The sequence below is a fragment of the Periplaneta americana genome, chromosome 6 (assembly GCF_040183065.1).
Source record: "Periplaneta americana isolate PAMFEO1 chromosome 6, P.americana_PAMFEO1_priV1, whole genome shotgun sequence".
Classification (NCBI taxonomy): domain Eukaryota; kingdom Metazoa; phylum Arthropoda; class Insecta; order Blattodea; family Blattidae; genus Periplaneta; species Periplaneta americana.
In genome coordinates this window covers 118,298,201-118,313,340 of record NC_091122.1, presented here as the reverse complement: position 1 = coordinate 118,313,340, position 15,140 = coordinate 118,298,201, and the positions used below count along the sequence as shown (strand labels likewise).

General features: G+C 37.8%; 1 protein-coding gene across 4 annotated transcripts in view; it reads right to left on the bottom strand.

Annotated features, from left to right (window-relative positions):
* ACC (acetyl-CoA carboxylase) overlaps nucleotides 1-15,140 on the bottom strand; it is a 230,243-nt gene that overhangs the window by 175,374 nt on the left and 39,729 nt on the right. For 2 of the 4 annotated variants that reach the window (XM_069828826.1, XM_069828827.1), the window contains exon 1: nucleotides 1,174-1,328. The exons of the other annotated variants lie outside the window; for them this stretch is intronic. In XM_069828826.1, the coding sequence (XP_069684927.1) occupies nucleotides 1,174-1,267 (94 nt within the window). In that variant the 5' untranslated portion in view covers nucleotides 1,268-1,328. Of the gene's footprint in view, nucleotides 1-1,173; nucleotides 1,329-15,140 lie in introns of those variants that run through there. 4 annotated transcript variants of the gene reach the window in all.

Below are 15,140 nucleotides of genomic sequence, written 5' to 3'. Positions count from 1 at the left end.
AAAATCCTCAACCAGATTACCTGCCCCGAAAGAGAATCGAAGCCGGCCCACCTGGTTTCGCGGCTAGACGCGGTAACAGTTACTCCACAGGTGTGGACTCTAAAAATTGTTCTTATAAATTAGTGAGAAAACCCTTAACTCATTCGAAAATTTAATTCAATTTTAGACTTTTTACAACATCGATGTCCAAGAAATGATATCTCATATCTACAAAAATGGTAATTTAATTTAACTGCGTTAGGCCTATTACTTAGAATAATTAAGTTATTATATTCATAAAATTGGAAAGTTAACTAATATTTTTTTCTAGAATACAAGATCTTGCAAAGCAGAAATATATATATATATATATATATATATATATATATATATATATATATATATATATATATATATAAAGTTTGTTTATTTTGATAGACATTAATTTTTAAAATAATTTTCTGATTCACCTGCAGATTCACAGATGACGAAGTATTACTTTTTAGCCATCGATATGTTCCAATAAACGTTTTACTTTTAATCACACAGACAGTTTGTAAATATATTTAGTATATACAAAGAAATTGAAAATAACCAGCATTTAACCGAACTGCCCTTTCTGTCTTCGCTTTAGTGCAAATCGTTTACCAACACTAAAAATTCACTACAGTAGCTGTACGTTACGCTTTCCAAGTATACAACAACACTAGAAAACACCGTTTAAGACAGCACAAGAGTCAAAATAATATTGTCCTTTTGTGAGTGAGAGAGAGACAGAGAGAGAAAGACAAATATTCACTTCTCTGCTGGAAATTGAACCCGGGACAGTTAAATTTGTCCAGAAACCCTGCCACTTAACTACAGAGGAAGATAGGGTGAAAATGTTAAGAATGATTTTGATTCAGTAGCCAGTATGGATTTCATCCTTGAAGGCGTGACTTTGAATCTGGATTTATCAAATATTTCCAAAGTAAAAGTTTTCTTTTAAAATACACACGACTTGCAAATAACTAGATAAAATTATATAATAAAAACGTAAACAGTACTTTTTAAGCAATATTCCCAATTGCAGGTTAGGTTCCCGCATCAGAAACTCTATCGTTCGATAATCTTAATGGCAAATTAACTTTAAACATATATATGGTTCAAGACACTAATCCAGGATTGACGCTCCAATACGACACACGCACGTACCTGGGAACACACAGAAAACGGACAAGAACTTCCAGAAGAACCTCGTGAGCACCGACCACAAGACACACCACCACGGACCCGAGTCAGAACACATGTGCCGCTCCGAGCGCACAGATTCTCGACGATGTCTTGACCAGTGGGCGAGATAAGCTCACGATAATGGCAACATGTGGCCCTCGGGTGCTATCCAGCCGCTGACCACGAGTCACTCCGTGGAGGGGGGGGAGGAGTTCGGGGTCCATGGCTCGAACCACGGTGGAACTTCAATTATCACGACGTTATCACTTTAAATGACAGTGAACAACAAACAGTGTATTTTTCCGACCGTGTCATAGGTATTAATGCAAGACGTTCCATTCAACATTTCTCAACTATCGATAATGTACGACTATACCAAGACCGTCTCCAATACTCAGACCTTAATGTAGGTATCGATAGTGGCTAAAATGGCGCCGGTGGCGGTCCAAGCATGATTACCACGTGGTTTTGTTGATGTTTTCTTATGTTAATTACGTCGTGAAATGGGCCGTCCGTGTTGTGTACCGGGTTGTGATTCTAATAGTGGATCTGTCTCATATTTCAGCGTTTAAATTCCCGAAAAATACAACTTTACTACACGACAAATGGTTCAGGTGCATAATCGTGACAATTTCCAAGTTAAGGAAATTACAGTTTGTTGTTTAGTAAACTATCCAAAGACAGGTTTGAACTTCACAAATGATACCAATAATGCACCACTTATGAGGCAAATAAGCCAAGAGATAATGGAGTAGAGTGGCCAGTTCCTATCCTCCTAAAATGACAGTGTTACACATAAAACATTTTGAACCTAGATTAGTTATTAAGAAAGATATTTTTCCTATAGTAAATGGTGATGCTTTTCGAATTTCTCGGGAAATTTTCGAATCTTACTAATGACCAGGGAAAGGATTTATATGTAAATACATATTTACTTATAAAGCTAATATAATTTATATTTTGCATTATCTTTATGTTTCACAATGTGTAGGGTTGAAAAATCCTACTTTTATTTTCCATATTTTTCCATATTTTAGAGTTTAGTACATATTTTCGTTAATTTCCATATATTTTCCATATTTCATATAAAACAGTCCATATTATATTAGGTTTAACAATAAAACAAAACAAAATTCCATTAACTTTTAAAAATACATTTCAACAATAGAGATTTAAACACATGTTCAGTAATCCCTTTAACATCAGAGTTATTTGAAAATTAGCAGTCCTATCAACAATGGGAAAGTAAGTTACAAAACTGTATTAATTTAATTTAAAATTTTTAACAGACTTCAGTTGTGCAGCTCAACAGTTAAATGCCAGTCAGAGTACACATAGGTTCAGTTTTGTAAATCATACTATAAAGACGGTAAATATGCCAAAAGTACGTCATTCAGTCAATTTAAAATCAAAACTAACAAGTTACATTTCAGAATTTAAAGAAGATGGTTTATCAACTGACAATAAAATATTATTTTGTAATTTGTGTCAGTGTGCAGTATCATCTACACAAAAGTTCCTGGTGCAACAACACATTACAACTAGTAAACATCAGGCCAACAAACAACTAAATTCCAAGCAGAGACAATTGTTTTTAACACAACCAACAACATCGAATGTAAGATCTGAGTTTAACATCGACCTGTGCCGTTCTCTCATCTCTGCTGATATTCCTCTCTACAAACTAAAGAATAAGGTCTTCAGGGAATTCCTTGAAAAATATACTCAACATACAATCCCGGATGAGTCAACACTTAGGAAGACGTATGCTCCATCCATCTACGATGAGACAATACAGAAGATAAGAGATGAAATTAAAGATAGTTCAATTTGGGTTTCCATTGATGAGACTCCCGACAAAGAAGGTAGACTTGTTGGTAATGTAGTTATCGGTTTGTTAAGTGAACAATATTCTGAACGAATTCTTTTACATTGTGATGTTCTAGAAAAGTGCAATAACAAAACTATAGTTAAACTGTTCAACGAAGCTATGGGTATCCTGTGGCCAAAGGGTATTATGTACGATAATGTGTTATTCTTTATTAGCGATGCTGCCCCTTATATGGTCAAAGCTGGACAAGCATTATCTGTTGTATATCCTAAATTGACTCATTTTACTTGTGTGGCGCATGCATTTCATCGTGTGGCAGAAGTGGTCAGAGACAATTTCCCTAAAGTAGATTTGTTGATTTCATCAGTGAAAAAAGTATTTCTCAAAGCTCCCAGTAGAGTTAACGTGTTGAAAGAAATGTACCCTGAAATTCCATTGCCACCAAAGCCAATTTTAACTAGATGGGGTACATGGCTAGAAGCAGTTGAATATTATGCCGAACATATAGACTCTATTAACAATGTTCTCCTTGCATTGGACTCTGAAGATGCAGTCTCAATTGATACTGCGAAAACAGTTACCTGTGACATAAGTGTGAAGAATGACTTAGCTCACATTCAGCATACATTTTCATGCATCATAAAAACGCTCAAAAGTCTCCAAAATAGGCACCTTTCACTATCTGAAAGTTTTGAAATTATAAATAGTACTGTGGAACAACTGAATCGTGGTAGAGGTAAAGTTGCAGATGCAGTAAGAGCTAAGGTGGACACTGTACTTTCAAAAAACCCTGGATATGAAGAACTACAAAAGGTTGTTGCTGTGATGAGTGGTGAATCAACAGTGAAGATTAACTTGGACTTATCCCCAGCAGACATTGTGAAATTGAATTATGTACCAGTTACTTCTTGTGACGTCGAACGCTCTTTTAGTCAGTATAAATCTATCCTCAGAGACAATAGAAGAAGATTCACTTTTCAGCACTTGAAAGAAATGTTTGTAACCTATTGTTATGGTAACAGACAATAAAAATTGTGTTTTGTTGAAACTACATTGGAAGATAAGGTACGTCCATTATATTTTTTGTTTAGTTTGATTAAAATGTACCAATATTTAACGTACATAGTCATTTTTTTATAATTTTAAGTCCATATTTAATTCCATATTTTGGTAAAAATCCATATTTAATTCCATATTTTGGTAAAAATAACTACATATATATTTACATATTTCATATATTTTTAGTCCATATAAATCCGTTCCCTGCTAATGACGCTTAAACAGCCATATTTCCTAACCGACCTTCATACCGTACTGTCAGTCATTCTAGTGCCAGAAAGAAAAGGGGAACAGATGGAGAGAGAAGAAGAATTTTTCAGGGAATGGTGTAAAAGGGACATTATTAGCACTTTTGATCAGTTTCAAAGTGGTGTTCAGGAAAGAAGTGTGGTTTCATTTATGACTGTTGTTTAAGACGACTATGTTATTTTCTTGAATATGAAATATGACAGTGTAGAAAAAATTCCATAATTAATAACTATACAAAGGTGTTGAACGGGGGGAAAACATTTCAAACCAATTATCGAGAAAAGTGAAAAGAAGTCATGAAGAGTTAGGCCTAAGTCTAAAAGTGATAAAACATAAAGAATTGAAATTCAAGACGAATTAGGCTAAGGACCCTAGGTTGTCAACATCCATCTATTAAAAATATAAACTATAAGCAATAGTAGTAGCAGTAGCAGTAGTAGTAGTAGTAGTAGTAGTAGTAGCAGTAGCAGTAGCAGCAGCAGTAGCAGCAGCAGCAGCAGCAGCAGCAGCAGCAGCAGTAGTACCGTAGTAATAGTAATGGAAGTAATAACAGGAATAGCAGCAGCAGTAGTTGTATTAGTAGATTCAGTAGGCCTAATATTGGCTGACCTTGTTTGTGTTATTGATTTTGAGTATGTGTTATCCTTTTGTATTCCCAACAACTATTAGCGAACATTTGCATTTACTGCAGTAACTTATACGGAGTTCAGGGTCTGATTTTCAACTTATTGAAAACTATTTTCAGGCTACGTTTGCACTGTCAAGTTCATAACTTCATAGCAAAGTGTTTCTACGTGTACAGTACTTATCTTGTTGTCTCGCCTTTGAAATTGAACCTACATAACATTGCTCATAAATTAACACTGGACGTTTATTTAAGGCAAAATTTAGTAATTCAACTTAATAAATATAAAAAAATGTAACTATTTTGACACAAGGGGGGTGTGTGTGTGTGTGTGTGTGCGTGCGTGCGTGCGTGCGTGCGCGTGCGCGTGCGCGTGTGTGTGTGCGTGCGTGTGCGTGTGCGTGTGTGTGTGTGTGTGTGTGTGTGTGTGTGTGTGTGTGTGTGTGTGTGTGTGTGTGTGTACCCCAGCGGCGGCCATCTTTGCTTCTGTATTAAGGTTTGAGTTTTGGAGACGGTCTTGACTATACCTTACTTCAAACCGCCTTGGTAGCAGAGTGTTGACTTCGAAGGCGTAGGACCCCAGTTTACATCTCAGCAAAGGCGAAGCTGTATTTGTGGTGGACAATGTCAATGTTTAGAGTTTTGACGCAGAAGTAGGCCTACGTCTTTGTATTCGGCACGGTAAGTCGCCAACTGCTCAGTAACGATATCAAAAAAAGTTGTAAATAAATCGTTTATTACTAAAGACCGGTATCTTAGCCACTATTCTTTGAAGTTAAATGAGTACGGAGTTTGTGCAATGAGCGAAATGACTTTACGAAGAGTAGTGGCGCGTGGTGATGTACGATTCAAAAGAGACTACTCCTGCATCAAGGTCAACAATCACAGTATACACACAAAATGATTTCAAGAGTAAGGTTGTGTTGTGTATTAGAAAATAATAAACATAGTCTTTGCTGTAAACTTTTAATTTAAAATGTTGCTATTTCAGAGTCACTACTCTTAATTACATGTTTAAACCTATATTATAATAATCCTAGATGTAAAATTTTAACTTAAAATGTTACTGTATCAGAGGCACTACTCTTAGCATGTTTAAGCCTATATTACAATAATCTTTGATGTAAAATTCTAACTTAAACTGTTACTGTTACTGTTTTAGGTACCGCTCTCAGTGCAATGTTTAAGCCCATATTAAGATAATCTTTGTTGTAAAATTTTAACTTAAAACACCGGTAAAACTGTAATACAAGTATAGGCCTACTTCCCTGAATGAAATAATTAAGCCTATATTACTATAGTCTTTGCTGAAAAATTAAAATACTGATACTACTACAACACAGCTACTGCTCTTATGTACAAATATACTTTCGAACAAATGTTTTAAAGTGGTTGTCCTCAACTCTGTTGAAAGGAATGTTGGTATGCACCATCATTTCATAGAGATCTCTGCTAAATCCGTCCGCTGGCATTGGATTACTAGTTGAAGATAGATAGACTCACTTCTTTCTACAAATTTCAAAGGGTTTATATGTTCTTTTAATTACAGTGCTGCTGTCAGTATAGTCTTTTAGAACAGATTATGTCAGCCTTACATAAATTACACACAATTATGTCGCCACTTAAAACAGATATGCTGTCTTACGAATTTCTCTACCCACTTCTGTATTTTCGTACTTGTTTTAGGACCTTTATTTCAAATAGTAGTGCATAATATCACAAACATTGCTAAACTGAAGTATACTGTACTTGTTTAGGAGTAAGGCACCTGTTTTAGAATGACTCTGTAATGCGCCTTACTTGTGTTTGTGAGCAGGATGTATACTGAAAGACACGTGACGTAATGTATATCCCGTGCACACTTATACTAATTCCAAAGCTGTTGGACTAAGATAACGGTCTTTACTTATAACGTTTTAACAATTAAACATAGTATACCACCGTACAGACAAAGGAGTCTCGTTACCGTAAACATCAGCACGAAACCGGTCGGATCCTCAAGACTGACGAGGCTGGTGGGCATACGTGGATATACGGGGGCCACCCCCCCCCCCCAGGTGAGAGTGATATAGCCCACTGTCTCCCTCTGGCATTAGGTAAGAAGAAAGCATAACGTTTACGTAAACGTTATGTTTCTAAATATAGGCATTCATTATGCGATTTATCTTTTTATAGTATTTGTAAAAAAGAGTTACGACAAGCCTCGAACAATTTCTAGAAAGAGTTCATTCAGTTCACTTCATGTGACAATGAGTTAACGAGATACCCGTTCCTTTTTTTAAAAGCATAGAACAAACTGAAAGTAAACGTATTAGTAATAACGAACTATGGATGATAATGTGTTTGGTGCATCTGCTATTATTATTCAACCTTCAGTTAGTAGTCATAAAAGTGATCACAAATGGTGAAGTGATCAAATACAAATCATCCTCTCTAGTTCACACAAGGATCATAGGATCTAATCAACAAAAATCGACAACATTAATTTATTCGATCTATGACATTTTGCTGAACTTAGCTAAGCAACTTACAGGTTCCAGAAGCCATAATGTATGTTCATTTTTTCATTGTCTATGACTCTATGTATAGGTAGGCTACTGATGTATTGTCCACCATTGTGGAGTAACGGTTTGGTGTATGTGAAACGATCGTGTCCGGGTTCAAATCTCGGTTGGGGCAAGTTACTTAATTGGGTTTTTGCTGAAGTTTTCCCTGAACTAATTGAAGCAGAATTGCTAGGTAACTTTCGGCGTTGGACTCCGGACTCATTTCGCCCACATTTATTCAAATGCAATTGTCATCATTACCATAGTCCGGGTTAAGTTCACGGTGCAGCGTGCTGTATTCGTACAGAGCGCGACCTTCGACAACAAATATCATTCACAGAACAGAAGTGGTAAGCACAATGAGCCTTAAGGCTACGGTACAAACCTTCGGGCACCTACTCCATGAAAAAAAAAGTAGTTTTCTTTATGAGTGTGGACGCATTCGTATGCTGATGATAAGAATATGTAGCCTATTTATGAATTAGCTTATTTTATGGTCCTATTGTGCTCCTCCAGGGAAATCGTTCTATCTCCCCCTATGCTAGTGGGGCAAAACATGCCTCGAAAACTTCGATCCGGCGACAATTTTAATCGTATAACTCCGTGCAATCTCAACTGATCTCGATCGATCGAGAGCAACGAGCTAGATTAAATAAACGCAAAAAAAAAAAAAATGCTCCGGGATAAGATCATCATCATTCAGTGTTCTGCCTAAGGGCTGATCTTTCACTGCAAACCCAGCTTTCTCCAGTCTTTCCTATTTTCTGTCTTCCTTTCGTTCTTCTTGTGAACTTTCAAAACGTCTCAAAATTCAAACGTTGAGAGAATTCAGAAGTGGAGACGAGCACAACAAAAAAAAAGGGTATCCAAAGACGAATCAAACAAGCCAGATCCATGAGGAAAAGTTGTAAGTTAAATCGTTCTTACAAGAACAGCCATAATTGAAAATAAATTCAACATTTTATACACATATTTAAATAGTAAAAATCGCTTTCTGTATCTTGTTATGAAATTGTTCCATTTGTCTTCTCTGACGATCTAACAATTTTATATCTCAAAGACACAAGATCCATGTTTTAATTACTTAATATTGTAAATAATAATATAAATAACTAAAACTACTCGTGTAACTATATAAAGATTAATTTTTAGGTCTTACAGAATTACCTGTTATGGTTACTATTTGTTGTTAATGGAGAAAAATTCGCTCCGGCACCAGGAATCGAACCCGGAACCCTCAGTTCTACCCACTGGGCGCTCTAACCACTGGGCTACGCCGAGGCTCAATCCATAGCGCCAGATCGAATCTTTCTCCTTTTAGTACTTTCCCCTTAGTGGTCTTACTCCATGTTCAACATATATGTATATATTAAGTCATCACCACTCATCACACAACAGGTTTATACAATTTAATATATAGGGTAAAGTTGCCTAATTTCGTGATACTCCTAATTCCGTGATACGTTTTTTCACTGGATGTCACGGGGTTGGATATCTTGCTATGAAGTTCATCGATGTCTCAAAAGTAGGTGAAAGATGTATTCTTTCGAGAAAGATGTCTGGCGCTATGATCGAACGGCAAAGCTTTGACTGACATTCAATTTTTTAAAATATCATGGTATTAGGGGTATCACGGAAATAGGCAACTTTACCCTACTTATATGTTGAACAGGGAGTAAGGCCACTAAGGGAAAAGTACTAAAAGGAGAAAGATTCGATCCGGCGCTATAGATTGAGTCTCGGTGTAGCTTAGTGATTAGAGCGCCCAGTGCGTAGAACTGGGGCGTTCCGGGTTCGATCCTCGGTGTCGGAACGAATTTTTCTCCATTAACAACAAATACTTATGTAACGGTTTACAAAGACTCTTCAGGGAAGTATAATTCTCCTAAAAATTGTAAAGCATTTAGTTCTTACTTTCAAAACTACTTAAGGAATGCATAGTAAAGAAGCTACTTATAGGCCATTACATAGAACATTTCTAATTAAGAGATTATACAGCGAAAATGAAACCATTGTCGAACAAAGTACGTTACGTAAAATACTTCGGACTTATGCAAAATTGTCACAGTAGTTTAACTCCAAGACCTGCCACAGTCCCTTTGTTGATCAAAGGTCAGCTACTGCACAATTTTATGGTGGTCTAATGAACTGTAAGGTAGTTTTCTTAAAGAACGTCTATTTCCTATACCATACCACTAGACCCTACTACTCGGTTATCAGAAAAGCATCTCTGGCAAGTTAAATTTACAGATATAATCATAAAATTTGTGGTCCCCCGCTGTGAAGTGACGGTTAGCACGTCTGACCGTGAAAAGAGCGAGCCCGAGTTTAAATTCTGATTTGGGAAACTTTCCTGGTTAAGTTTCTTTCCGAGGTTTTCCCTCAGTCAATTGAAGGAGACTTGCTGGGTAACTTTTGGCGTTATATCTCGTTTTCATTTCGCTATCAGAATTACACTTCCCTTTTTCATCATCATCTCCGTTTCTTTCCCAGATTTCGGGCTTGTTCCGATGTAGAGTCAGCTGCGGGCCGCCGCCGAACTTGAACCTCGTGGATGTGGTCATTCGTTGTTGGTGGTAGCGCTACGCACCGTGGACTCGTCACTGGCTCATGATAACTCGTGGGATCGGGACTGAGGGACCGAGGTGAGGTCTACATGGAAAGATAAAGGGAACATGTAGGCTATAGGGAAGTTCGGATGCGGAGCGCCGGGTGATCAGTAGCGCGGGGGACCTTAGGGCATGCACACCATTGCATCCCAGATAGTACAATGGGCCCAACCGAACGGCATGCAAGAGAGAGCAGGGTCCCAGTCCGTGCCCTTCCCTAAAGGGGAAATAACAGATAGGTAACAATTGTGACAATCAGTATATTCTGCCCAATCGAAGCTTTAGAAACTTGTCATTGTAAGGACGGCGGCGATGGTGACGAAAGTGGAAGTGGTGACGGTGGAGAAGGAGCTATCGGAGGCGATGGTAATGGTGGTTATAATGAAGATATTAGTGATTTTTAGTCGGTTATTTAATGAGGCTGTATCAACTACTATGTTATTTAGCGTCGATAGAATTGGTAATAGCGAGATGATATTTGGCCTGATGATATCGGGGATTTGCCTTGGAGTTACCAGACATTTGTCTTACAGTTAGGGAAAGGTTCGAAAAAAAAAACATCCAGGTGATTAGCTCAAGCGGAAATCGATCCTACGTCCAAGTGCAATTCCGGATCACCAGGCAAATGCGTTGCCGCCTGAGCTCTACCGGTGGCTGTAATAGTAATCACAGAGAGGCAGTGGTGACAATAATGGCGATAGTGATACTGGAGTTGGTTGTTACAGGATTGAGGATAGGGATAGAAATGGTATCGTGATAATAATGGTGGTGGTAACAACGTTTGATTGTAGTACTGTTGGTAGTAGTGGTGATGAGTTTAATGACGCTAGTGGTAGTATAACGGAATGGTGGTGGTGGTGATTATCGTGTTACTGGTGATAACTGATGTTGGCAGCGAAGATAGGTATATATAACGTCAACATCGAACTATTGATATCGAAATCCACAGCCTCAAAATTCAGTTCTTGTCAGAGGCCTCTTATTTTAGAGGATAAACAGTGTTACCAATTTGAGAGGAAGATTTGCAGACACAAGAATTGCAGATTCACATACTAACTGAAAGTATGGCGTAAAACATTATATAACACAAAGGCCCAACGGTGAATTGGAGCTATTCAGAACAAGACGAGAGCCCATTCTAGCTAACAAGCTGACAATCACAATTGTATTCAAGGGAACTACAGCCAGTTAGGTCCATAAGGACAACCGTCGAAACTTACGAAATGACATGCGACCAAGAAAAGACCGACCCTGCACTGTGGACAGGCAAGGAACGAAAATCTTTCCCACAGTTACAAATCATTTTGATAAGTAGAAGGGTTGTCCACATAAAACGCATATGAGAACTCTTTAGAAATGTTTTAAACTATGTCATCTGCATGGCTGAACATAATGTGCATGTTCGGCCTACACACACCTTATTTACTCGCGTAATTCTCCTCCCCCCTCCCCATAATATTTTTCGGAAACCCTGTAACTCCATTTTTCTAAGTTTTGAGAAAAACGGAGTTGAAGTTCTGGAGTTGTAGTTATTGACTGAAGTTCAAAATGACACCGGGAATATACCTGAGAAAAACTATACCTCACAGGAGTAAGTGGGTTTTCCCAGACGATGGAGCATAACATTTTACATATTCAGATAACAATAACTCCATTTTCAGAAAAATTGGGGTTACAGGGTTTTCGCAGGCACCCCACGAAATGTTTTCCAAATTTGTATTTTCCTCGCGTAATTTTCCCTTTTACATTAAACAAAATGAGACAATCCTTTTTCCTTCAAAGGCGTCTTTCGAGAAGATTCCAAATATCGAAAAAATAAGAATCGGAAACCCAGGTCATTGTTCATCCCTTCTTCATATAATGAAAAAAGTTTATGATTCCTCTAACGACACGAAAGATGATCTGGATTTGTTGTCTGTTGAAAGCAATGGAGTGTAAAATGCATGCACGTTCATTGTCTTTACGTAATTAACAAATTAATTTTGATACGAATATTTTATGCGCGAAATTTAACACCATGATCTGAGATTAGTTAAGGTCAGGCTACCCGCATTAGTACTGACATACAGCGGTACAAAGAAGTGCCACAAAATTGTTCATAATTACGGTACTCAAATTGTATGTGTAATACTGAGTGATCAATATAGAGCGGAACAGGTTTCACGGCCGGGCGGCTATGCGCGCGAATATGGACTCAAGGCCGCGCGAGCCGTGAAACCTGTTCTACTCTATACTGATCACCCAGTATTACATTTGTCATGCACTCACCGTAGTACACGACATAAATCTCCACAGATACACATCATGTACAGCATTGCCCGCTGAAGTGGTGTACAAATTGAAAATGAGTCACAGTGCTGGCATCTATTCGTAATATGCGGAACCCGAATCACGCAAATGAAGTGCGTAAGCATTAGATACGCACATATTATATTTGTAGATATTTATTATTAAACACTGAATTGATTAGTACATGAATTGTTTGTTGTTTAGTCAAATGACCGAAGACAGGTTTGAAACTCGTACACCAATAAGGCACTACTCATGATGCAAGCTAAGCCAGAAGATAACGGGATAGGGTGCCAGTTCCTTTCCCCCTCCATTGCATACATCGCTGACTAGTTATATATTACACTAATCAAACTCCAGATGTTATTTATTACCAAATAATTTTCGACATTCCCCCCCTCTCGCGTAATTTTTCCCCTCTTCGATTTCTCGCCTCCTAATTTTTAGAAAAAGAGGGGAAATTACGCGAGTAAATATGGTGGACAACTCAAGACGTTTGGACAGGTCAAGTTTATTTATGCCCTTCATATAAAAACAGGGTACGAGCGAAACCATTCACCTCAATGAAAAACGGTCCTTTAGTGTCCTTTTCGGTGGCCTAAAGCTGTGAATCAATAAACAACTCAAGATATCTAGGCAAGTCAAGTTCATGCACGACTTTCATAAAAAGAAAAGAAGAGAAACCGGTTACGAGCGAAACCATTCAAAGAATTTACATACCTCAATATCGGAAATGAAAAGATGACCCTTCAGTGCTCTTTTTCGGTGACCTAAAACTGTGAAAATCGTTATAAATTCATACTATGCGATATAGACAACTCAAGACGTTTAGGCAGGTCAAATTTATACACCCGCTTCGCATAAATCAGGTTACGAGCGCCGAAACCATTCAACAGCAACTTTACATTTTCCCTATTAACTATTAACTATTTGTACTAACTGAGTTGCTTTTATTATATTCCAATTTTTAGATTGTATTTTACTTTCTTTTTTCTATTACGGTATTATTTTCATGTTGTTTAGTGTTGATTTTATTATGCTATTATTTTTTGTAATATGATAGTATTCTGTTCTTTAACTTTTTGTTACATTTTCACTGCTTGTAAACTTTGTGACCTGGTAGAGTGTAAGAGAAGGCCCTATGGCCTTAACTCTGCCAGTAAAAATAAATAAATAAATTATTATTATTATTATTATTATTATTATTATTATTATTATTACATTTCTTAATTCCGGAAATGAAAAAACGATCCTCCAATGCTCTTTTCGACGTGAAAATCGCTACAAATCTGGACTGTGTGTCAGATGGGTAAGAACCTGTAACTAAACAGATGCGGTGTGTTGGGGCCGGCATCATCATGACGTGAAAATCGCTACAAATCTGGACTGTGCGTCAGATGGGTAAGAACCTGTAACTAAACAGATGCGATGTGTTGGGGCCGGTATCACCATGCGGAATAACGATGTTCAGGACAACACATCTCGGCACTAGTTCGTTTTATTGCTTTAAGAATTGTTTCAAAAGTGCTGCATTATTTCAAACAATTGACGACTACACCACGTTCCTGTTCGTCAATCAGCAGTGGATGAGCATCTACTTTCCATCCCTTCAGAACGAACGGGTTTTCTTGGTCGTACTGATGAACAGCTGACATTTAATCTTCGACGTCAAGATGTGTGGGAGCGACGAGGAGATATCGCACATTGGCGGCTTCTTCGTATGCGGAGAACGCATACATAAGTCTAATGTATTTTCTTCTACGACCAAAGTCCTCATTTAAGAACTTGGTACTGCAGCGAGATCAGCCACAGGTGATCATCCATAACAGAAGTTTTGCGCGTACATTTCTTGTAGTTTAAATTCCTTGTTCAGTAACAGCTATTTGAAATGTTTATTGGCTATTACACGCAACTCTGTGTAAATAATATATCTGTAAGTGGAATAAAAACAGTCATGTTTTTATTGGGTATTTAACGACACATTATCAAGGACGGCCTAAGCGATTATCTTGTGTAGATTCCATTGGTGATGTCGAGAGTCTTACAGTTACAGAAAACTTCGAAAATAAATCTACCTGGATTCGAACCCACGCATAAGCGCAGCCTCGGAGCATGAGTCCCACTCGCTTCCCATACAGAATATTGGTGGCCTCAGAATATGATGATGATGATAATGATAATGATAATGATAATGATAATGATAATAATAATAATAATGATAATAATTGAACTTCATATTAACATCCATACCAAATGGACGACGTATAAAATTTGGTATTAAAAAAATAAAGTGAGACTGCCTGCAATTTTCGGCTTGTGTGCGTTTTTCTACTATAACCTTGCTTAAGAAGCCCGTCAAGTTAGCTCTGTGGTAGTGTGTCTGCCTCTAGACTAGCCGGCCCGGGTTCGATTCCCGGTAGGGTCAGAGATTTTCTTGGGGGACTAAGAGTGATGGCGATGTACAACTTCTAATCATTAAATTGTGCACCAAATCTCTCCACAGTGCATATGAAGGGAAGACATATGTCACTGTTGATAGTGATTCGTCCGTCGGATGGGGACGTTAAGCCTGGCGGCCCCCTTGGTGCTATTCGACAGGAGTAGGCTACGTGCCGGCACCTGGTTTCCCCTTCTCCCATCATCATCCTCACCTATTCTCTACACTACGCTTACACGAACACTTAACATACATTCACCCTAGTACACGACATAACTCTTCACAGATACGCATCATGTATAAC